The 26,721-nt window shown below is 34.4% G+C and overlaps 1 protein-coding gene and 1 long non-coding RNA gene across 2 annotated transcripts in view; both read left to right on the top strand.

Moving 5' to 3' along the window:
* The window catches only part of LOC109165085, a 137,369-nt gene that overhangs the window by 82,261 nt on the left and 28,387 nt on the right, over positions 1-26,721 (top strand). The window contains exons 15-23 of the mRNA XM_019313702.1: positions 811-882; positions 11,863-11,934; positions 12,064-12,231; positions 12,548-12,619; positions 12,749-13,036; positions 13,229-13,303; positions 13,433-13,723; positions 14,980-15,051; positions 15,181-15,348. Coding sequence (XP_019169247.1) covers positions 811-882; positions 11,863-11,934; positions 12,064-12,231; positions 12,548-12,619; positions 12,749-13,036; positions 13,229-13,303; positions 13,433-13,723; positions 14,980-15,051; positions 15,181-15,348 — 1,278 coding nt within the window. The remainder of the gene's footprint in view (positions 1-810; positions 883-11,862; positions 11,935-12,063; positions 12,232-12,547; positions 12,620-12,748; positions 13,037-13,228; positions 13,304-13,432; positions 13,724-14,979; positions 15,052-15,180; positions 15,349-26,721) is intronic.
* Positions 19,226-20,331, top strand: LOC109165090. Its single transcript, XR_002051486.1, has 5 exons — positions 19,226-19,393; positions 19,478-19,525; positions 19,617-19,679; positions 19,788-19,891; positions 20,004-20,331. It is a non-coding gene; the product is annotated as an uncharacterized LOC109165090 (long non-coding RNA).

Below are 26,721 nucleotides of genomic sequence, written 5' to 3'. Positions count from 1 at the left end.
ATACAATTAGGTCCAAAATGACCTGTTTACCTGAAAGAGCAGGTTACCGATTTTTAAAATAAAATAATTAATTAAAATTAAGAAAAAAAACCCATAATCCACCCCCGGGGGTTGGTCTCCGGCCATGGACCGAAAGTCCATGGCCTCCTCTCTTCGTCTCCAAGAAAGAGCCTTTTCCAGCACCGCCGTTTCTCAGTTCCCTGCTCTTTCATCCCCATGGACTCCGCCAAAACTAAGGTCGTCGGAGTTGGTGGCGGCGGCAATATGCCGTTAACCGCATGATTGGCAATAGCTTACAGGTCCGTTTGTATTTTTTTTTTTTTTGGCTTTTGTTTTCAGAATTTGTTGCTATTATTGTTTGGTAATGTTAGATTGTTGGCTGGTTTATAATTCTTAAAGTTTAATGCCATAGAGACGAACCAAATCCACCGTCAGAGGTTCGCGGCCATGGAGACAAACTTCTGGTAGATTAGTTTTTTTTTTTTTATTTTATTTTAATTAATTATTTTATTTTAAATTATTTTAAAAATTGTTAATCTGCTCTTTCAGGTAAACAGGTCATTTTGGACCTAATTGCATGATTTTGTATTGTTCAGGGACCCAATTGCATTGTGTTTTAGTTTGATGGCCTAATTGTAGTTTGGTGTGCAGTTGAGTGGCCTATTTGACCCTTATTCATTTTTTATATTGATGAGCTGCAAAATAAAAGGAAGTTATTATAATGCAAATATAGGAATACATTCCATTATGAAATCAACATATGGATATTGTATTTGTTCATGATTTAGCAAGGGTAACTCTAATTGGCAGGTGAAATACCAAGAGAGATTGGGAGCTTGAATATGCTTCAGGTTTTAATACTCGATAAGAACAACTTGGAAGGTAAGTATGTGCCTGCATTTAGCTAGCAATTAACTAGAATTTGACAATGCTAAAATATCTTGGACTTACTGAAAATTCCTTGTTAGGTATGGAATGAAGATCTCTTCTTTTTTTTTAATTGTCTTGCGCTCTCAACATGTACAGCTTTTTATTGAGCTGCAAAATAAAAGAAAGTTATTATAATGTAAATCTAGGAATAAACTCCATCATGACAATTGACAACTACATATGGATATTGTATATGTTCGTGACTTAGCTTGGGTAACTTTAATTTGCAGGTGAAATACCAAGAGAGATTACGAGATTGAATATGCTTCGGATTTTAGTACTCAATAGTAACAACTTGGAAGGTAATAAGTATGTCAGTATGTGCTTGCAAGTTGCAATTAGCTACTAGAGTAATGTGAAACATTTAAAAATGACCAATTTTAATGATTTTTATGTAATAATTCTAATAAATATATATATTCACAGTGCATATAACTCATGTTTTGAAACATATATAACGTTAGTTTTTTTGTAAAACCAACATCAAAACGATAAATTAATATATAATTTTTTTAAATAACACTTCAATGTCGGTTTTTTTTTTTTTTTAACCAATGTAGTATATCACAAATTAAAAAATAAAAATAAAAAAGAGTATTAAATACGGCGTCGGTTTTATAAGAAAACCATGAACCATAGAGGCTAGACCGGTGCTCACTGTGCACAAGGAACCCCCTCACTTTAAGAGGTTGCTTCCACACTGCCGCTGGTGAGACTCGATCCTTGGTCATTCTTTCAAAGTTTCACCTCTATGACCAGTTGACCTGCGCCATGCGGGTCAACTGGTCATAAGAAAACCATTGTTGTATGTGTTGTAATTTTTTAAATTAAAACAAAATACAACATCGGTTTTCTTTAAAAACCAACGTCATTATGTAAAAAAATTTAAACATATTAAAATGACAACGTTTCATTTATTTACTAATTTTATATTCCTTAATATACTACGTTGGTATATAAAACCGACTTCATATATTTAATGAATAAAAAATAATAATACCATATACAACATTGGTTTATGTCAAAATTCACTACTGGAAATTATGAATTTCCGATCACCTGAAAGTGATCTTAAATCAAGTCGAAAGCCTTGTTCCGACCGCTTTTGGTATCCGGAAAAACATTTAATTTGTTGCTATTTCCGACCACTTTTTACTTTCAACTTGATTTAAGATTACTTTCAGGTGGTCGGAAATTTCATAATTTCCAGCAGTGAAACCGACATCATATATCACATAATATTTTTAAAAAAATTATAAAAGAGTATAATATACCACGTTGGTATATACTATTTTTTTTATTTGTGATATACAACGTCGATTTTTTTTTTTATATAAAAAAACCACTAATGTTAAAGTGTTTTTTTATTATAAATTTATTTATCGTGTTGACGTCGGTTTGACCAAAAACCGATGTTATATATATGTGAGACGTTATATGTTATTTCTATTGTAGTGACTGTATTTGTTCGTGACTAGGGCAAATTGAATATTACATTGACAGGTGAAATACCAAGAGAGCTGGGCAACCTTGATAAGCTACAGTTTCTTGACTTGGATGATAATGGATTTAGTGGTTCTATTCCGTGGGGAATTTTCAATATTTCAACACTTGAACTACTAGCATTGGCATTTAATAAATTTTCAGGTACTCTTCCAACATCTTTAGGTTATTGGCTTCCCAATTTGGAAGAACTGTACCTGGACGTAAACTATCTTAGCGGAGTTATACCTCCCCATATCTCAAATGCTTCTAACCTTGGTCTTCTTGAACTTAGCACGAACCAATTCACAGGCTTCATTCCCAATTCCCTTGGAAACTTAGCACAAATCAAATATCTTAGTCTGGCTGAGAACAATCTTACAATTGATTCTCAATTTAGCCTTATCACTTCATTGGCAAACTGTAGATATCTCCACACACTACTGTTATCATCTAACCCTTTAAACACTGTGTTCCCAAATGCAATCGGCAACCTCTCCCACACTCTCCAATATCTCGACCTAGAAAATTGTAACATCAAGGGACGAATTTCAGAGGAGATTGGCAATCTGAGTAGCTTATACATGTTGAGTTTAGGGTCCAATGACATTATAGGATTTTTGCCTACAACCATTCAGGCTCTCCGGAGTCTTCAGAGATTTGACATACACAAGAACAGATTAATAGGACCATTTCCAGATGTGATATGTGAACTACAGAATTTGTTTTGGATAGATTTAGGAAAAAATAAATTTTCAGGTCCAATCTTGGATTGTTTAAGGAACATTTCTTCCTTGAGAGAGATCTATCTATATGAAAACGAATTCAGTGCCTTCCCAACTAGTCTATGGAGCATTCAAAATCTTTTGAAGCTCGACTTGAGTTCGAATAACTTGAGCGGTTCTCTACCTCAAGAAATCGGGAATGCAAAGACGGCAATACTTATTGATCTGTCACATAACAAACTATCTGGAGACCTTCCCAGTAGTATTGGAGGTTTGACAGAGTTGATGAATTTTTCTGTGGCCCATAACAAAATCCAGGGTTCTATTCCTGACACATTTGCAAAACTCCTGGATCTACATTCATTGGATCTTTCTCATAACAAAATCTCCGGAATGATTCCCAAGTCATTAGAGAGACTTGTGAGCATGAAGTATTTCAATGTTTCATACAACAGATTAACCGGAGAAATTCCGAGTGGAGGTCCTTTTGCCAACTTCACTTATGAATCATTCTTGTCAAATGCTGGTCTATGTGGTACTCCTCGGATGCATGTCCCACCTTGCCCTGCTAATACTCATCAGATGCATCAATCAAAGAAGAACAGAGTGGTTCTCATTGTACTTGTCTCCTTGGCAGTTCTTATAGTGCTAGTTGTGTCTGTTATTGTATACTTGATTTTCAAGAGGCGCAAGAAGTTGCTTCCCAGGGAACCGGACTTCTTGTCGGCAGTAACACCAGCAAGATTTTCATACAATGAACTCCAACGGGCAACCAATGGATTTGATGACAGCAATTTGCTAGGTAGGGGGAGTTTTGGTTCTGTTTATAAAGGGACTTTAACAAATGGGATGCTTGTGGCTACCAAGGTTTTTCGTCTGCTACATGAAGGTGAAAATAAGAGTTTTGATACCGAATGTGAAGTTTTGCGCAACATTCGTCATAGAAATCTCACAAAGGTTCTTGGCAGTTGCTCCAACTTGGATTTTAAAGCATTGGTGCTCGAGTACATGCCTAATGGGAGTCTACATAAGTGGTTATATTCTCACAATTATTTTTTGAATATAATACAAAGATTGAGTATAATGATAGATGTGGCATCTGCATTGGAATATCTCCACTTTGGTTACTCTGAGCCGGTTATTCATTGTGACTTGAAGCCCAACAATGTGCTAATAGATGCAGACATGGTGGGACATTTGAGTGACTTTGGTGCCGCAAAGCTCTTAGGAGATGAGAACTCCATGGCCTTTACAAATTCCCTCGCAACAATTGGTTACATTGCTCCAGGTATATGTTTCATTTTATTTAACTTTCTGGATTTGGTTTTAGAATGTTTCACATAATAGTTTGCATTTCTAATGGGTTATATTCAAATTTTGCATTGGTTTAAGAGTATGGACGAGAGGGTCTTGTGTCTACTCGCAGCGATATGTACAGTTATGGTATCATGTTGATTGAAGTTTTTACAAGGACACAACCTGGAGATGAAATGTTCAATGAAGATTCAAGTCTAAGGAGTTGGGTGCAGAATGCATTTCCAACGGAAATAGGTCATGTTATAGATCCCAACTTACTTGGACTAGATGAGGAAAAGTACGATGAAAAGTTACATTGTGTTATAGCTATCTTTGAGCTGGGCATGAAATGTTCAACAGACTCCCCAAGAGAAAGGATGGTCATCAAAGATGCCTTACCAGCACTAGAAAAGATCAAAGTCAAACTCGTTTCGCTATATGCAAGAACTTAAAAGTAGTATGCATAGCATATACGTACTATTTGAAGTTTAAGTATAATTTTATGTACTGTTTAAAGAATCAATGTTAAAAGAATCATAATTCTGAATTTGTGACTTGTGTATCTAACCGATCCTATTTCACTAACTTCTTGATGGGGCGGCTCTTGCATTCTTATAATGATCACTAACAAAAAAGGTATATATTCAAATCGTTCATAAATATGAGTTTAATAGCTCATAAACCACAACAAAAAAAATAAATCGCACTAAGAATTAAACTTGTGACATTAAGTACAAGAACCATATTCCATATGCTCGAGTACTCATTTTGCGGCAAAGAATTTATTTTTTAATGAATAGATATAATGTGGGAAAGTCAATTGAATAATCATATTGTTGAGGTTATTTTTCTTGATTTATTGGCCAAACCAATAATATTCACAAACTATTTGAGTGTTTTCAAAATAATAATAATAATATCAACACACTTAGCTTCCAAGAAGGGGTCAAGACTAACATCACTAGTCAAGATTTATATCTATGAATTAGACCAACTGATCAGGGGTCATGAAAATATAAGATAAAATAGATAGATAGTTATTTTAAAGGATAGAAAAGATGATTCTAAGTTCACAAGGAGTCGAAAAACCGAGAGTTAGTTAGAAAACACTCCGTATCTAGTGCTTTTCCCTTAGCTTTTTGCGATCGGATGACGGCGGCGCCAGGGGCCACCGTGCCCCCTCCCCGCACCTTTGCGGATATCCTTTCGAACACCACCTCGCCGCCTCCTATTCGCCCTCCGGGGAGATACAAAGGAATGCCTTCCGTTTCTTTCTCGGATGAAGATGTTCATCTCTTTTTCACAGAAGTTCAAATTCGCGATCGTTGGTAAATTTGCGAAAAGTAGGCCGCCAATGACCGATCTTAGGAAAGCCTTCGATCAAATAGGTTGAAAGTTGATTAATTAATCATTACTCCACTTTTTATTTATAATAATTGAAAGTTGAAGTCCACTTTTTGAACTGATTTCACACTGATTAAGTGAGTTAGTGCATATGATAGCATTGTAGTTTTATACACACACATCTAGTATCATTTTGTACGTAATGCATCATAATTAACATATACACTATATATGATCTGACTCATGTTTTAATTTTGTATGTATAATGTATGTTCATGCATCAGGCTACTAGACTAATGTGAAACCTTTGAAAATGATCTGATTTAATGGTTTTCTATAATAATTTTAAATACATATACACTATATATGATCTAACTCATGTTTTAATTTTGTAGGAATAATACCAGAAACAATATTTATTAACAGAGAAGGAGGGATGACGCTACTTTTAAAATAATTAAGGAGATCTGGCAAATGTAAATACGAGAATAATTCAAAGAAAAAAAGTGTTATATATTAGCATATAATTCACGAAAAACAAATGTTATTTTCCCTTATTATTAATTGTTTTTGGTCTCTCTCCAATTTTTCCAACTAATTTCTATTTGTAATAGAGTTAGTAGTGTCCAAAAAATAAAAATAAATTGAGAAGTCTTGCAACCTTTTGCTTTCTTTGCATCAAATTAATTCCCACCATATATATACAAATCATTAAATTAGTAGCTAGGAATAAAATTTGAGCACACTCTAATTGACTATTCTAAGAGGAATACCGCTATCACTCAGACTTGCGTGAACTTTACTCCTATTGCTTTCATGAAAAAATAAAAAAATCTATTATCTTAAGTAAGCCATAGCCAAGATCAAAATCAAAAGAATAAATAAATTGGATATTGTGACTAAATAACATATTCCTTGCCTGCCCCAGTTGTTAATTTGTTTTTGTCTATCCTAATTGTTCTTTTTTTATTTGTGACCCTTGAGACTACTTTGTCCACAAAATATGAATTATTCGGCGGGTAAAGCACGTCCAAACATCTAAAAATATAATAGCCATATATATATGTATTGCGTTTGGGACGGAGAATAGTCCCTTGCACAACTCTCAGGACGGAGGTCTAAGGTCTTTGTCGTCCAACGAAGACTTTGCCTTGGTCTTTGTCTTGAGGTCTAGTGGCCTTCCTTTAGATTAATGTAAAATTTAAAATGGTAGTTAAATTAAAGACAAATAATATGTCTCATTCTGGTTTCAGACTCTATCTTGCCGCAAATTATGCCATGAAATCGTGTTCACCAAGAATGGTGAACACAAGGCAAAACGATGTCGTTTTTAGGCCAAAAAAAAAAAAAATTCGCGGATGTGGAGTTAACGGCGCGCGTTTGATCAAATTATGAATTTTCTGTTATGAGATTATGAATTTTATGAAAGTTCATAATCTCATAACAGAAAATTCATAATCGCATAACAGAAAATTCATAATCTCACAACTGAAAATTCATAATCTCATAACAGAAAATTCATAATCTTATAACAGAAAATTCATAATCTCATGGTTCCAAAGTGAATGTGTAGGCATGGTTCCAAAGTGAATGTGCAGGCATGGATTCATAATTTATGAATGTCCGTGATTTCGGACGGGAATATGTAGGCATGGTTCCAAAGTGAATGTGCAGGCATGAATTCATAATTTATGAATGTCCGAAATTATGAATGTAATGAAAATTCATAATCTCATAACAGAAAATTCATAATCGCATAACAGAAAATTCATAATCTCATAACTGAAAATTCATAATCTCATAACAAAAAATTCATAATCTTATAACAGAAAATTCATAATCTCATGGTTCTAAAGTGAATGTGTAGGCATGGTTCCAAAGTGAATGTGCAGCCATGGATTCATAATTTATGAATGTCCGTGATTTCGGACGGGAATGTGTAGGCATGGTTCCAAAGTGAATGTGCAGGCATGAATTCATAATTTATGAATGTCCGAAATCTTTGTTCACCTCAAATTAAAGTGAAACCGCAAAATGTGAAAATAAAGAAGAAAAGTCACACAATTAATTAAAAAAAAAAAAAAAAAAAGATAACGGTGTACTAACACCGTTAGAACCGTGTTCACCATGAATGGTGAACACGGTTCCATGGCATAACGTCTGCTATCTTGCTCCAAGGGTCACGCCACTTTCGTAAAACTCATTGTCAACTTAATCAACAAACTTTCGATAAATTATTCGTGTTTATTCATGAACATGCTCGTTTAATTATTGTTTAAGGTTGTTCACGAACAAGTTCATTTAAGTGTAATTTATTTAATTTTATTTTTAAGAGTGTATCTTTTAAACTTTAATTATATTTTTCCTACCAATCATACCGTCTTACCAATTATGAATTATCTTCTTCTCAGTTCTCATTCAGTTTAAGTTTTGAAATTGGATTTGAAGGTATTAAGTTTTGTGGGATGCGGAATCTAAGGGGGGTGTATTCAATCATGAGTTTCATAGAGTTCTAAAGACTTTTATGAACTTTAAAAGTTTGGAGGTATTCAATTCAAACTTTTAAAGAGTCTTTAAAAGTCAGGCGGTATTCAATCAAGATTTTTAAAGAGTCTTTAAAAGTCGTGCGGTATCCGATTAAGACTTTTAAAGAGTCTTTAAAAATCATGTGGTATTCAAAAAGTTATGAACTTTTGTAGACTTTTTAATTTTAAGACTTTTGTAGACTTTTCCTTCTCAAATATAAATAGTTGAAATCCAACCATCAACCCCAAGATTTCAAATTTTCTTTCTAACAACTTTGAATGTTTTCTCTCTCTATTTAAACTATATTTTTTCTCCCTATTTAAACTCTATAAACCTATCTAAATTCAATAAAATTATTTTTTTCTTCATTATCCTATATTTTCCTCATACCTAAACTCTACCAATTTTTCTCTCTCTCGTAAACTTTAAAATTTTCATCTAAAAATTTGAAACAATATTATTTTTACTTCATTATAGCTTGTTTATATTGATTTTTATTTTTTTTCTATGAATTTTTTATCCCTAACTTTCTCTAATTCTCCCTAAATACATGAACAAAGCAATTTTTTTATCGTCAAATTTTATATATAAGTAATTACTAATTAGCATATAAGTCTCAGCATACTACGGATAAAAATAATAATGTTGAGAATGTTGATGTGGGTGAAAAACTATATAATAAGAAGAATTTTATGATATATTATAAATGTTTTGTAAAAAAATTGTAAATGATAAGAATCAAAATCATTGAATGTTTGTAATGATGTATTCAATTTAGAATTTCAATGACTTTTGTAGACTTTTTAAAATAAAAAGTTGATAAAAGTCCATGAATGTTTTTTATATAGACTTTTATAGAGTCTTAAAAAGTTTTAAAAAGTTTTGAACGACTCTATGAAAGTCAATCAAAGTTTATTAAAATCTATCATTTTAAAAGTCTTTAAAACTCTACAAAAGTCATGATTGAATACACCCCCTTAAATTTCTTATGCTTTAATGTTTTTGGCTTGTAATGTGAACAAAGAATGTGTGTGTTTGTGTGTGTGTGTGTGTTTTGTTTTTTTTTTTTTTTTTGAACTTGGCATTTTGAATTTGATATTAGATGTTAATTTTGGACTTATTTGTATTATTTTTATAGTCATTATGTTGTTTGTGTTAGGGATATAATACTACTTAAAAAATTTTAGTCCCGAAAATAATTAAAGGGCACATACAAGAACTAAAGAAGAAGAATTAGTTCGAGTCGTGTGAAAAGCAGTACATTTTTCTTAAACCTTATTTGCTACATTTTTTTTTTGGTGCTAGGAGCGTTATAACCTAGGTTTCCTAAGATAAAATGACTCTATGCATAATAGAAAATTATTAAATTTTAACAAACAAGTATTACAAGGACTCACAATACTTACATTTAAATGATACATTTATGGTGCCTATATTATACAGGGACTGTTGTGGTTCAATAACCAGACAGATCGACTACAAGATACTAGCTAGCTTTGTATGTCAACAGGCCAATATATAGAAATTAAAGTATCTGACTTTAATTTTAAGCTTGTTGTATGTTGAAGAAAATATTAATCAATTAATATTAAGCCTCTGAGTGTACGTGGTTATTGGTGTGTTTCCAGGTAACTGATCCAATTTCTGAGGCTAATAATAAAGTCCCTGCCATAGACTTCCATGCATGCCTTTCAAGCTGATCGATATACAAATTAAATTAATTAAAATTAAAGGAGATGAGCTCTATTAGTCTAATGCATGCTAGAGCTGATTAATTATGAACAGCGTAGCAATGAATTAAGGAGAATTGATATTTTGTATTCGTGCATGCATACAGCCAATAGTGGGGTCGTCAACTTAAGATCAGAGCTGAGTGAAGACCCGTAGGATACGAAAGTATGAATTGAAGTCATATATTATTGTAAAATGCATTTTCGTTAAGATAAATGATAGATAATTCAAGTCCACTTGTTCAGTAGATATGGTGCCGTGCAAGTAGTATTTATTCATGGAAACCTTAGCCTGTATGTATCAATTCTCATATATGCATACTAACATGGAGATCACAAACCTATCTTCTCTACTCTTCTTGTTCATTTTAGCAATGCCTTTCATACCCAGCGCCCAACCCACCAACATCACCACTGATCAATCCTCTCTTCTTTCTTTGAAATCCTACACCACCTTAAGTCCCAACCATACATTGGCAAATAACTGGTCAATCACTGCTTCTATTTGCAACTGGATTGGAGTTGTTTGCGGATCCAAACACCATAGAGTGGTCGCATTGAACATATCGAGTATGGGTATTGTGGGTACCCTTCCTCCACAATTAGGCAACCTCTCATTTCTTGTTTCTCTTAACATAAGTCACAACAATTTCTATGGAAATTTGCCTAGAGAGTTAGCCAGCCTACGCCGACTACAATATTTAGATTTTGGTTATAATAATTTTAGTGGGAAAATTCCTGAGGAGATTGGCAATCTTAAGAATGCAAAATGGCTGATATTGGAAGTTAACCAACTTGATGGTCCTATCCCCTTCACCATCTTCAACATTTCCACATTGCAAAATTTGGTCCTCAGCAATAATAGCTTATCTGGCTCTCTTCCAGTGAATCTATGTCAACATGCTACAAGACTCAAAGTGCTTCGCCTGTCTTTCAACAAGTTGAATGGTGAAATTCCAAAGAATTTATCAAGTTGCTCAAAACTTGAACAATTGCGGTTGACATACAACAATTTTGTCGGGACAATTCCGAGAGAGATTGGGAGCTTAAATATGCTTCAGATTTTAAGTCTTGGCAGTAACAAGTTAGAAGGTATGTATGTTCTTGCATTTGGCTACGATATAAATTTAACGATTTTTTATAATAATTATATTCTAAATACATAGGTATTGATATCGTATTTGTTCGTGACTTAGCTTGCTAAATTGAATTGACAGAGGTAATGTATGTTCCTGCATTTGGCTACTAGAGTATTATGAAATCTTTGAAAATGATCAAATTTAATAGTAATAATTCTAAACACATATACACTATTTATGACTCATCATGTTTTAATTTTGTAGGAACAATATAATACCCGAAACAATATTTAACATTTCTACACTAACATTTTTAAGCATGGCAAACAACAGTCTGTTTAGTATTCTTCCACCAAACATGTGTTTACATCTTCAAAAGCTTGAACAACTTTACTTGTACAAGAACAAGTTATATGGCAACATTTCAAGGAGCATAGGTGAATGCTTTTCACTTAAATACCTTTATATGTGGGATAATACACTAAAAGGGTCGTTGCCGAGACAAATTGAAAATTTGACAATTCTAAAGGGTCTTGATCTTTTTGGGAATTCCTTATCAGGCACGGACAATACTTCTCTTTTTTTTAATTGTCTTACACTCTCAAAAGATATAGTTTTTTATTGAGCTACAAAATAAAAGAAAGTTAATATAATATAAATATAGGAATAGACTCCATTATCACAACTACAAATGGATATTGTATTGAATTCGTTTATGACTTAACTTGTGTAACTTGAAATGGCATGCAGGTGAAATACCAAGAGAGATTGGGAGCTTGAATATGCTTCAAATTTTAGAACTTGGTAATAATAACTTGGAAGGTATGTGTGCTCATGTATTTGGATACTAGAATACTTTGAAAACGATTAACTTTAATGATTTTTTAGTAAAAATTACAATAAATATATATACACAGTGCATATAACTCATATTTTGATTTCATTTTGTAGGAATAATTCCAGAAACAATATTTAACATTTCTACTCTAACTGTTATGCACATGGCAAACAACAGTTTATTTGGCATTCTCCCACCAAACATGTGTTCACGTTTTCAAAAGCTTGAAGAGCTTTACTTGTATATGAACAAGCTATATGGAAACATTCCTGAGAGCATAGGTGAATGCTCTTCACTTGAATACCTTCATATGTGGGATAATCAAATAAATGGATCATTGCCTAGACAGATTGGAAATTTGACAATTCTAAAGGGTCTTGATCTTTTTGGGAATTCCTTATCAGGTACGGACAATACTTCTCTTTTTTTTTAATTGTCTTACACTCTCAAAAGATATAGTTTTTATTATTGAGCTACAAAATAAAAGAAAGTTAATATAATATAAATATAGGAATAGACTCCATTATCACAACTACAAATGGATATTGTATTGAATTCGTTTATGACTTAACTTGTGTAACTTGAAATGGCATGCAGGTGAAATACCAAGAGAGATTGGGAGCTTGAATATGCTTCAGATTTTAGAACTTGGTAATAATAACTTGGAAGGTATGTGTGCTCATGTATTTGGATACTAGAATACTTTGAAAACGATTAACTTTAATGATTTTTTAGTAAAAATTACAATAAATATATATACACAGTGCATATAACTCATATTTTGATTTCATTTTGTAGGAATAATTCCAGAAACAATATTTAACATTTCTACTCTAACTGTTATGCACATGGCAAACAACAGTTTATTTGGTATTCTCCCACCAAACATGTGTTCACGTTTTCAAAAGCTTGAAGAGCTTTACTTGTATATGAACAAGCTATATGGAAACATTCCTGAGAGCATAGGTGAATGCTCTTCACTTGAATACCTTCATATGTGGGATAATCAAATAAATGGATCATTGCCTAGACAGATTGGAAATTTGACAATTCTAAAGGGTCTTGATCTTTTTGGGAATTCCTTATCCGGTACGGACAATACTTCTCTTTTTTTTAATTGTCTTACACTCTCAAAAGATATAGTTTTTATTATTGAGCTACAAAATAAAAGAAAGTTAATATAATATAAATATAGGAATAGACTCCATTATCACAACTACAAATGGATATTGTATTGAATTCGTTTATGACTTAACTTGTGTAACTTGAAATGGCATGCTGGTGAAATACCAAGAGAGATTGGGAGCTTGAATATGCTTCAGATTTTAGAACTTGGTAATAATAACTTGGAAGGTATGTGTGCTCATGTATTTGGATACTAGAATACTTTGAAAACGATTAACTTTAATGATTTTTTAGTAAAAATTACAATAAATATATATACACAGTGCATATAACTCATATTTTGATTTCATTTTGTAGGAATAATTCCAGAAACAATATTTAACATTTCTACTCTAACTGTTATGCACATGGCAAACAACAGTTTATTTGGCATTCTCCCACCAAACATGTGTTCACGTTTTCAAAAGCTTGAAAAGCTTTACTTGTATATGAACAAGCTATATGGAAACATTCCTGAGAGCATAGGTGAATGCTCTTCACTTGAATACCTTCATATGTGGGATAATCAAATAAATGGATCATTGCCTAGACAGATTGGAAATTTGACAATTCTAAAGGGTCTTGATCTTTTTGGGAATTCCTTATCAGGTACGGACAATACTTCTCTTTTTTTTAATTGTCTTACACTCTCAAAAGATATAGTTTTTATTATTGAGCTACAAAATAAAAGAAAGTTAATATAATATAAATATAGGAATAGACTCCATTATCACAATAAATATATATACACAGTGCATATAACTCATTAACTTTAATGATTTTTTAGTAAAAATTACAATAAATATATATACACAGTGCATATAACTCATATTTTGATTTCATTTTGTAGGAATAATTCCAGAAACAATATTTAACATTTCTACTCTAACTGTTATGCACATGGCAAACAACAGTTTATTTGGCATTCTCCCACCAAACATGTGTTCACGTTTTCAAAAGCTTGAAGAGCTTTACTTGTATATGAACAAGCTATATGGAAACATTCCTGAGAGCATAGGTGAATGCTCTTCACTTGAATACCTTCATATGCGGGATAATCAAATAAATGGATCATTGCCTAGACAGATTGGAAATTTGACAATTCTAAAGGGTCTTGATCTTTTTGGGAATTCCTTATCAGGTACGGACAATACTTCTCTTTTTTTTAATTGTCTTACACTCTCAAAAGATATAGTTTTTATTATTGAGCTACAAAATAAAAGAAAGTTAATATAATATAAATATAGGAATAGACTCCATTATCACAATAAATATATATACACAGTGCATATAACTCATTAACTTTAATGATTTTTTAGTAAAAATTACAATAAATATATATACACAGTGCATATAACTCATATTTTGATTTCATTTTGTAGGAATAATTCCAGAAACAATATTTAACATTTCTACTCTAACTGTTATGCACATGGCAAACAACAGTTTATTTGGCATTCTCCCACCAAACATGTGTTCACGTTTTCAAAAGCTTGAAGAGCTTTACTTGTATATGAACAAGCTATATGGAAACATTCCTGAGAGCATAGGTGAATGCTCTTCACTTGAATACCTTCATATGCGGGATAATCAAATAAATGGATCATTGCCTAGACAGATTGGAAATTTGACAATTCTAAAGGGTCTTGATCTTTTTGGGAATTTCTTATCAGGTACGGACAATACTTCTCTTTTTTTTAATTGTCTTACACTCTCAAAAGATATAGTTTTTATTATTGAGCTACAAAATAAAAGAAAGTTAATATAATATAAATATAGGAATAGACTCCATTATCACAACTACAAATGGATATTGTATTGAATTCGTTTATGACTTAACTTGTGTAACTTGAAATGGCATGCAGGTGAAATACCAAGAGAGATTGGGAGCTTGAATATGCTTCAGATTTTAGAACTTGGTAATAATAACTTGGAAGGTATGTGTGCTCATGTATTTGGATACTAGAATACTTTGAAAACGATTAACTTTAATGATTTTTTAGTAAAAATTACAATAAATATATATACACAGTGCATATAACTCATATTTTGATTTCATTTTGTAGGAATAATTCCAGAAACAATATTTAACATTTCTACTCTAACTGTTATGCACATGGCAAACAACAGTTTATTTGGCATTCTCCCACCAAACATGTGTTCACGTTTTCAAAAGCTTGAAGAGCTTTACTTGTATATGAACAAGCTATATGGAAACCTTCCAAGGAGCATAGGTGAATGCTCTTCACTTGAATACCTTCATATGTGGGATAATCAAATAAATGGATCATTGCCTAGACAGATTGGAAATTTGACAATGTTAAAGGTGCTTCAACTTTTTGAGAATTCATTGTTAGGTATGGACGATGGAACTCTTTTTTTTTTTTAATTGTTTTTCACTCTCAACACATCCAATTTTTTCTTCAGGTCCAAAATTAAAATAAAGATATTATAATGTAAAACTAGAAATAGACTCCATCATGACAACTATATTTTGATATTGTATTTGTTCAGGACATAGCTAGAGTAACTTGAATTGGCAATTTGGCATGCAGGTGAAATACCAAAAGAGATGGGCAACCTTAATAAACTAGAGAAGCTTGAATTGCATGAAAACGGATTAAGTGGTTCCATTCCGTGGGAAATCTTCAATATGTCAACACTCAAATCACTATCCCTTGTAGTAAATAACCTTTCAGGTACTCTTCCAACATTTTTAGGTCATTCCCTTCCTAATTTAGAATACTTATACCTTGGAGGAAACTATATTGGAGGAGTTATACCTCCCCAAATCTCAAATGCTTCCAACCTTGTTGGTCTTGGTCTTAGCGGTAACCAATTCGTAGGCTTCATTCCAAATTCCCTTGGAAACTTGGAAAAACTCGAAACTCTAACGTTGTTTTCCAACAACCTAACAACTGATCCTCAATTTAGCCTTATAACTTCATTGGCAAAGTGTAGATACATCCAAATCTTAGAGTTGTCATTTAACCCTTTAAACGTTGTGCTCCCAAATGCAATCGGCAACCTCTCCCACACTCTCCAAATTTTGGACTTAGCAAATTGTAACATCAGGGGACAAATTCCACAGGAGATTGGCAATCTAAGCAGCTTATACAAGTTGAGTTTAGGGTCCAATGACATTATAGGATTTTTGCCTACAACCATTCAGGCTCTTCAGAGTCTTCAGGCATTCATCATACAAGGGAACAGATTAATAGGATCATTTCCAGATGTGATCTGTGAACTACCGAATTTGTTTTGGATAAATTTAGGCAGAAATAAATTTTCAGGTCCAATCTCCGATTGTTTAGGGAACATTTCTTCCCTGGGAAAGATCAATCTGTATGAAAACGAATTCACAGTCTTCCCTCCTACCCTATGGAGCATTAAACATCTTTTGAAGCTCGACTTGGATTCGAATAACTTGAACGGTTCTCTACCTCAAGAAATTGGGAATGCAAAGATGGCAACTACTATTGATCTCTCAAATAACAAACTATCTGGAGAAATTCCGAGTAGTATTGGAGGTTTGACAGAGTTGATGTATTTTTTTGTGGCAAATAACACAATTCAGGGTTCTATTCCTGACACATTTGGCAATCTCCTGGATCTACATTCATTGGATCTTTCTGATAATAAAATCTCCGGAATGATTCCCAAGTCATTGGAGGGACTTATAAGTATGAACTATTTCAATGTTTCATACAACAAATTGACCGGAGAAATTCCAAGTGGAGGCCCTTTTGCCAACTTCACTTATGAATCATTCATGGGGAATGATGGTCTATGTGGTACTCCTCGGATGCATGTCCCACCTTGCCCTGCTAATACTCCTCGGATGCATCAATCAAAGAAGAACAGAGTGCTTCTTATTGTACTTGTCTCGTTGGTAGTTCTTATTGTGCTAATAGCCTCTGTTTCTGTGCTATGCATCTTCAAGAGGCACAGCAGGGGGGAGGTTCCAGAAGAACCAAATTTTCTGTCAGCAACAACTACAGCAAGATATTCGTACTATGAACTCCAACAGGCAACAAATGGGTTTGATGAAAGCAACTCGCTAGGTAGTGGAAGCTTTGGATCAGTTTATAAAGGGATTTTAACAAATGGGATGCACGTAGCTGTCAAGGTTTTTCGTTTGGAACATGAAGGTTCAAATAGGAGTTTTGACAGCGAATGTGAGGTTTTACGCAACATTCGTCACAGAAATCTCACAAAGATACTTGGCAGTTGCTCCAACTTGGATTTTAAAGCATTGGTGCTACAGTACATGCCCAACGGGTGTTTACATAAGTGGTTGCATTCTCACAGTTATTTCTTGGATATGATACAAAGAGTGAGTATAATGATAGATGTGGCATATGCTTTGGAATATCTTCACTATAGTTACTCCAATCCTATTATCCATTGCGACTTGAAACCCAGCAATGTCTTAATAGATGTTGACATGGTGGGACATCTGAGTGACTTTGGTGTTGCAAAGCTCTTAGGAGATGGAAATTCCATTGCCATTACAAACACATTAGCAACAATTGGTTACATTGCTCCAGGTAAATGCTTTAATTTTATTTTATTTTTTCACTTTTTGGATTTGGTTTTAGCACATACCATTCTGCAATTCTTATGGTATACTATTTAATTTTGCATTGCTTCTAGAGTATGGACAAGAAGGTCTTGTGTCCACTTGTAGTGATATGTACAGTTATGGTATCATGCTGCTTGAAGTTTTCACAAGAACTCAGCCAGCAGATGAAATGTTCAGTGAAGATTTAAGTCTAAGAAGTTGGGTGCACAACGCCTTTCCTACGAATATAGGTCAGATCATAGACCCAAACTTACTTAGACTGGATGAAGAAAGTTACGATGAAAAATTGCAATGTGCGTTGGCTATCCTTGAAGTAGGCATGAAATGCTCAACAAAATCCCCTCGAGAGAGGATGACCATCAAGGTTGTGTTACCAGCACTGGAAAAGATCAAAGTTAAACTTGTTTTGCTGTATCCGAGAACTTGAAGTAGTATGCCACTACAAAAAACTGAATATTTAGCAACACACATTTAGCGACAGTTATATATCACCATCGCTAAAGATTTATTTAGTGGCGGTTGCAACAACCGCTACTCTTTTTGCAATGAAACATCATTTCTAAAATGTTAGTGGCGAATGTCAAGCCACTCATCTCCGCCAGGCCAAGCTCTGACTCCCGGTACGTATAATGGCGTAATTGTTTCTTCAACTTGAACCTATCCTTCCTGGCATGCTTTATCATACTACTACTACCTGTACATATTAGATTAGTAGTCTTTATTGAAGTTTTCTGAGACTGCTCATATAATTTATGCTTGTACTCTACATGATGCCTTTATTTCTTTGATTTAGGTAATTGCTTGCAAATGGGCTCTCGAGTATGCCTACAAGGGAAGAAAAAGCTTTCTCACAACAGAATAGTTGGATTTCAGGTACTTTGAAAGTTTCTAAAAAAAATTAAAGTAATTGTGAACTCTTTGAAATCATGTATATAAACTTCTATTTGATGGTAAATCACAATCTTAAGCGAATAAATATACGTATTCTAAAATTGTTTAATATCATAAGTATATGCTTTCAAATTCCATTCCTCATCTATGATTCATTTTGCAATTGAGTTAGCCTTTAACTGAAAGTTTTGAGCTTCCTGCTGATTTTGTTAGGTAAATAGGTGGAAGTGCTTAGCTTCTTTGTAAAGCATGATCAAACAACTTGAAATGCAGGCATGTAGCTCTCTGCAGAATCTAAAAACTTAGGCGCTTCATGATAAGGATTTTGTTTCATTTATGCTTAACTTCTTCTTGGTCTCTAGTCTTTTTGTTATAACTATTATGTGCACAACAAAAAGTTATCTATTGTGTTATAATATTAGTGTGTAGAGATTGAAACATGAGGTGAAAGTATATTGACATTTAGATGGCAACTTTAGTAGAATACTTTGGACATGGACAACAGAAACACAAGTTAGAGTTTGTGTTATTATTTACTATATATTCTAAATTGCTAAAAACTTTCTAGTTCGAAGACTTTGCAAACCACAATGCTTTTGATCTGCTAGCAAAGTATCATACTACACATTTTGTGTTCAATGATTCAAGAGCTTTCTTGTTGAAACATTTCCCTCAGTTCTAAATGTTACATAATTATATCACAAGGAACATCATGTGGTGTCCTTGTTGGGCTCGTTTCAGCTTTGAAAGTACTTGGCAGAGCATTAATTGACCAAACTTTCTTGTTCCTAGGTGCCGGAGAGGTAAGCTTGTTCATCTTTTGATGAATTTTTACAATGCTAGAATTATACAATTGTATAAACCACATTTTGTTTAAACCATTGAAGCTTGGAACTGGAATAGTTGAGCTTATTGCACTTGAAATTTCAGTGAAGGTACTAAATTGTGTGTCGTTGTTGTAGTTCTATTTCACTTTCTTTCCCTGTTGGTTTCTCAATATTCTTACTGCCTATGTAACTTTTGCAGTCAGGGGTTAAGTTAGATGAAGTTCGAAAAAAGATTTGACTTGTCAACTCATCAAAGGCAATTGTACTGATCTCATCAATTTTGACTAGTTTCATAATAATGCATATTTTCTTTTACTGCTGCCATGAACTTGACTTTTTCACCATTAAAACTTGTTTGCTTTTATATCAGGAACTGATTGTGAGTTCTCGATTAGAAATGCTTCATCACTTCAAAAGGTCTTGGGCTCAGAAACATGAACCAGTCAAGGATCGGAACTCATCGGCCCTATCAATGTGAGTTCATAGTGGCTAACAGAATTAAAAGAATAGAGTCGATCATCTTCACTTATGTTGTGTTTCATCTTGTTTCAAGCAATAAAGCTAACAATTCTAATTGGAACTTTAGGAATTAGAAGAGCATTTGCCTAGGAGTGCCTTGGATCACAATCTGAATAGTGGAGTTAAACCCCAATCTGTAAACCTTTGTGTCATATTGTGTCCGCATATTTGCTGGTGGAGTGCCCGTGTAGTTGAAAGGAATTCGAGGCTTCCCAAGAAATCATCGGTGAAAACTCCACTTATGTTATAGTAATGAGCTTGAAGGAGAGTTGTAGTAGCAGGCATGACAAAGCTGTAGTAAATTTACACTTTTATTAATAAAGATAAAGATGCAAGTATAAATATTTTATGTAAAAGTACTTTTTAGTTATGTATGCAATTCAGATAATATGTAGACTTTTGTACTTGAATTTTTTTGATGTTATTATTTGACAAATATTTGTTACAAATGATGTTTTTCTAAATTGAATGTGTATACAAAGTTAGTTTGTGGTTTAGTTTGTGTATACAGAATGTGGTATACAGAGTAAGTATAAATATAATGTGTATCATCTTTTAAATATATTTTTAAATTTGAATGTAGATAATTTATATATATATATATATATATATATATATATATATATATATATATATATATATATATATATATATATGATAAGAGTCTAAAAGTTTATAATTTCATCTTGCATTTAAGCTTATTTTTCTTGTTATTTGTTATAATTTTGCCCAAAGTGTCCTCATTTGATTCATTTGTGTGCTTATGAGTAATTTTTGATGATTTAGATGAATTGAGTGATTTTTGGAGCATTTTGGATGCATGTAGAGTCAATGGGAGCCAATGAGAAGCTATGAAGATGGGGGCAACACCTTTTAGAGAGCCAAATTGTGGTGTGTTTAGTGGTTGTAAGTGTAAATATATTGCACATTTAAACCTCTGTATTATTGGCTTAGATTAGTTGTGAAAGTAGTAGTCCTGGATTAGTTGCTGGATGAGTCACGTCGTCTGGAGTAGTTGACTGGATCAGCGCAAGGAAGTAATCCAGGAGGTATGAAGCTTCTTCAAATTAATTATTCAAGATCCTATCAATGGGGAGATCTAAATCTAATGGAGCAGCTGAAATCATGGATGAGAAGAGTGCATGTTTTGAGGATCAAATCTTCCTTTACAACCTATATATAATGCTACCTTAATTAGCATTCAAATTGTGCACTCTTTCACAAAGCCTTACTCTGAAAATCTTGGTGCATCTATACCAAATATATCCTGTACTGTTGTGTGTGAAGAAGATCTTGCAATCAGATCATGAAGCAATGAAGAACGCCTGCACATCGGATCCACTGGAGTAGGTTCTGGAATAGTTATAGGTTATACTTTAGAGTGTAATTAACTATCCTCTTGTACTCTGTTTTTCATCATAGTGGATTTGGGTTGATGTGAGTGGCCCCGCAGACGTAGGAGTGAGGCTCCGAACTGCGTGAACATATCCTGGTGCATGCTTTCTTTTACTGCTATTTATTTCATGTTCTTTATTATATCTGGAATATATTTTCATCTAGTCCAGCTTTATAATTGAAATAAATTAAAGGTATTAAAGGCTATATCTTGCATTCAAGACTCACGTGCTTTTTCAATTGGTATCAGAGCTCGGGGACTTAAATTACTAGTCTAACCGATCTGGCTATCACGTGTTTTTTGAACTCAAGATCTCAGCATCTGTCTATTGTTTTGTTTATCTGGTTTACTTGTTGCTCACTGTGCATTGAGTCTTACAGAATGGAACGACATAGAGCACCTCCTGAGTTAACAGGTGACAACTATGCGTACTGGAAGGCCCGCACCAAAATGCATCTACGAGCTCAAGGGGAGAGGGTCTGGAGGGCTGTTCTTACTGGTTGGTCTCATCCTACCAAAGATGGAGACAATACAGGAGATCCTCCAGTCCTCAAACCAGAGGCAGAATGGACAGGGACTGAGATGACTACCGCAAACTACAATCATAAAGCGTTAGATACTATATTTTCTTTAATGCATGAGAGTCAATTTACCATTGTTGCAGGATGTGATTCGGCTAAAGAAGCTTGGGATGCCTTAGAAACTACCTATGAAGGAACTGCATCGGTTAAACAATCCAAACTACAAATGGTACAAACCGACTTTGAAGATCTAAAGATGAAAGATGATGAAACCATAGTGGATTTTCATGCTCGGGTACAAGAATTAGCCAATAGAGCAAGCATTCTAGGCGAACCAATCACTCAAGAAAGACTCGTCAAAAAGGTTCTTCGCTCTCTCCCTCCAAGATTTCGAATGAAAGTTACAGCCATTCAGGAGCACGATGGATGGGAAAAGAAAACGGTACAACAATTGATGGGAAGCCTACAAACTTATGATATGGAAATCTTAGGCGGACCTGAAACAAAAGGAAAAACCGTAGCATTTACTGTCGAAGACACTGGAGCTAGATCTGATCCAGATGAGGTAAGCGATGATCCAGTAGAGTTCTTATATAAAGGTTTTTCTAAATTGTTGCAACAGGTAAAACAACGACAAACTGGAAAATTTGGCAAGTTTCAAGGCCAAAGAGGATCGGGGTCGAGTGCTATTCGAAACAATCAAAAATCAAACTCGTCCAACCAACGATCAGGTGCATCTAGAAACTCTCAATCCAAAGACAAAACCGGAGGCAAAGGGATCAAATGTTATGAATGTGAAGGGTATGGCCATGTGCAAGCTGAATGTCCAACCTATTTGAGAAGGAAGAAGTCAATGAAAGTTGCCCTTACCTGGAGTGATGATGATGAACCAGAAACTGATCCAGGTTCTGATCCAGATGAGATCTCTGGAAACTTTGTTGCCTTTACAACTATTACAACTACAGTACCTGAATCTACAACTGGCGAAGAATCAGAAATTGAAGAGTATGTGTCATCAGAAGACCAAGATTTACCTGCACCTTCTTTTGAAGTAGAATATAAAAAATTGTATGCAAAATGGGAAATACTTGTAAAAGTTAATAGATCTCTGTCTAGTCAGGTTAACATTCTAAAAAATGCCAAAAAGGTGTATCTATCTAAAATATCTGACAGGGACAGCATCATTGAAGACAATCACAAGATAAAAATGATGGACAACACATCCACCTTAGACCAAATTTTAGATTCTGGTCGAAAGACATCTACAAAATATGGGTTAGGCTACTCTGGAGGAAAGGACAAAGCGACTACAATTTTCGTCAAAGCCTCAGGCCCTGACTCAGTTTCTGGAGCAGATCAAGATAGTCCAGAAACTAGTACAGCTCAGCGTCAAGTCAAATTTTCTCCAAGAAAAACTTCAACCAAGGTTAGATTGTATAACCCTATATGTCATTACTGCAGGGTACATGGACATACAAAACCGGAGTGCTTCTACTTCTACAAAGACCAACATTTTGAGAAATACACAAACAAGTCTATCACCCCATTTGTCAAGCAAATTTGGGTGAAGAAAAGTGACTTTGTCTGCCACGTCTCTTTCCACTCTACGAGTACTAACAGAAAAGAGAGATGGTACTTTGATAGTGGATGTTCGCGTCATATGACGAGTGATGCTAAGTTCCTAAACAATATAAAGGGAAGTACAGGAGAAGTAACTTTCGGGGATGGTGTTAAGGGAAAGATTACTGGAATTGGCACTCTAAATGTCACAGGTCTACCCAAACTCAAACAAGTTCTCTTGGTGGAAGGTCTGCACGCAAATCTGATAAGTATCAGCCAATTATGTGATCAGGAATGGAAAGTCTGCTTTACAAAAGACAGTTGCAACGTCACAGACTACCAAAAGAACTGTGTCATGGAAGGTAAACGCTCTTCTGATAATTGCTATATACTCACTAACGATTCCGTTTGTTACAGGTCCAACATAAAAGAATCAAAACTACGACATCACTTCATAAGAGAATTGGTAGAAGACAAGGAGATCAACCTGGAGTACATTTCAACGGAGAAAAATCTAGCTGACCTATTTACAAAACCTCCTGAAAACACAAGAATTGAGTTACTCCAGGCTGCTCTTGGAGTGTGCAGGTTTTCCATCTAATTTTTTTTTTCTGTGGGATAATAAAGTCTTTTGTATCTCCTTTGTTTTGTGTTTGTTTTATTTCTTTTCAGGTTTAATCCAGAAAATCCTCCAGATATGATCTCTGCTCCAGTAAGCACTCCAGACCGGAAAATAAGCCTTTTAACCGCTCTAAATGCTCAGATTTTTTATTATTATTAATTTCTTCTCTCTCATGGCTGTTATACACCACCGCCTTCTTCCCCAATTAATAGAATCAAATCCCTAGAATTACTCTCACCTTCCTTTAAACTCTACACACGCCGTTCATCAAAATTTCGAATCCTAGCCAAATTCTTCTACCAAATCGAATTTACCTATCTCACATATGGCCAGCCATTCTAATCTTAATCCTTTCCTTTTCTATCTCACTAAAGATGAGCGCTTAGATCTATATTGTCAGATTCTTCGAGGCACAGCTCCAATTTCAGACATCTCTTCTCGCCGGGTTCTTGCAACGCTTCTTTGACACCCATCTCTGATGGAGGAATTATCTGTGAAGGACTCCAAGGAGATCTTTTCCAGAGCATCAAGGATCACGGATGACCCATGGCCACTTGATGACATTTTCAACGAGGAAACCCTTCAGGAAGAGCTTCGGGCTCGGCAACTACGGGCTCAATCCACGGTTTGATTTCACTAATCTCTTAGGAAGCAATACCTTATTGCTTGTGAATTAGGCATGCATCGCATTTTTATGCTTTAATTTGCCTATATTGCCTTGGATATATATGGTGTGTTTTTTTGAGATTGTGCTATTGTCTTGCGAAATTAGGATCCCTCTGCTGGTATGTCTATTGTGCCTCTGTCTACAATTGCTTTCACAGGTTCCCAACCTCAACGCACCGACGAGGCCACTCCCAAAATGGCTGAGCATTCGCATGATCCAGCCGCTGCTCCAGCCTCAGATCCAGCTATTGATGATCTAGTCAGATCCAGTTATTGATGATCCAGTCTCTGCTCTAGGCTCTGTTCCAGAGGATGTTGAGGTATAGTGACGTTGAGATTCGAATCATGACCTTTGGTCTGGCTCTGATACCAAATTGAAGCATGTGCTCCATCTCAACTAAAAGCCTAAGCTGATAGTTGGATTGCACATTGATGGCTATATGCTCACAGGTGTTACAAAGCTCTTAGGAGATGGGAATTCAATTGCCATTACAAACACCATAGCAACAATTGATTACATTGCTCCAGGTAAATGTTTTAGTTTTTTAACTTTCTCAATTTGATTTTAACATTCACCACATAACATTTTTTTTTTGGTATATCCAAGATTTTCAATGTCGGACACAGTGGCTAATCCCTTCGCTAGATTGTAGAACCAACTCTTTTTGGGTGGAACAACTGGTTTGTCACATAATGTTATGCATTTCTAATACTTTCCTATCAAAATTTGCACTCCTAGAATATGGACAGGAAGGTCTTGTATCCACACATTCTTATAAGTAACAAACAATTTATTATTCATGATTAGTATTATATTTTTCAATTAAATATTAATATTGTGCCTCTTGAGCCGACCTATCTCATAGAACCATGAGATGGTATCATATGACTCACCTTCTTTTTCCCGGGTTTATTTGTGTGAAGAGGATGCCGAGACTTTGACCAAAATTAAGACACTAATAAAGACTTAAAAAGAAAAGGAGACTGGCTTTACTATCCACAGGGTAAAGCACGCCAATCCTGCTTCCAACGTCTATAGTGCGTTTTGGACGGGGAATTATTGTCCCATACACGACCAAGACTTTGCCATGTTCTTCATCCTAACATCTATATTCTTCCTCCAAACTAGTGGATGACGAAGACCATTGCGGACTTTGTCCAGGCTGTAATATAATTAGAAAGAAATAAAAAAAACAAAAGAATCATGGTTCGTCATGAAATTCTTATGATTAAACAGTGATATACCAATAAATTTTGGATATGTAAAGATTAAATATTATTCCCTTAATGGGTTCACTCAGTTATTCTTATAAAAATGTAGAACTTCTATTGTAATTTGTTCAAATGTATCCTTTATAATTGTCATACGAATTATCAATTCTAGTTCTTCAGCAGTGACAAAAGCCCGTAACAATTTTGGAAGTTAGAGTTCCGTGTTTTTTTTTTTTTTTTTTTTTAATTCGATTTGCTCTATGTATATCAATGTTGCAAAAATCGCGCCTAGGCGCCGATTAATCGGCGCCTAGGCGCTAGGCGCCATTGCGCCGCCGCGAGGAACGGCCTCCGCGGCCGGCCGCCTAGACCGCCTAGCCGGCTGAACCGGCGCCGAACCGGTTAAATTTTTTTTTTTTTTTTTTTGCGTTTTAAATTGCGAAAACTTCGGGAAGGCATAACTTTTGACTCGGTTGTCCGTTTTGGATAATTTTTTTTTTCAAATCGCGTATTTTTTCGAGATCTATCCACCGCAAACCGCCGTGGTCCACTAATTTCTCAAAAAAATGCTTCTTTAGCTCTTAATTTTAGTTTTTTTATGTATTTAGATGGTTTAAACAATCTTTTGAACACTTTTACAACCACTTTCGTAAATAATTTCTAAGAAATAACTATGGAAACCTTATGTTTTATTACTAAATTTTTAATTTTTAATTTTATTTTTAATTAAAAAAATAAAAAAAATAAAAAAAAAATATAAAAAATCGGCGCCTAGGCGCCGATTAATCGGCGCCCCCTTGGCGCCTAG

Source organism: Ipomoea nil, unplaced genomic scaffold (genome assembly GCF_001879475.1).
Source record: "Ipomoea nil cultivar Tokyo-kokei standard unplaced genomic scaffold, Asagao_1.1 scaffold3069, whole genome shotgun sequence".
Lineage (NCBI taxonomy): Eukaryota > Viridiplantae > Streptophyta > Magnoliopsida > Solanales > Convolvulaceae > Ipomoea > Ipomoea nil.
Note: the sequence above shows the minus strand (reverse complement) of the source record. Positions and strands in the feature narration are given on the sequence as shown.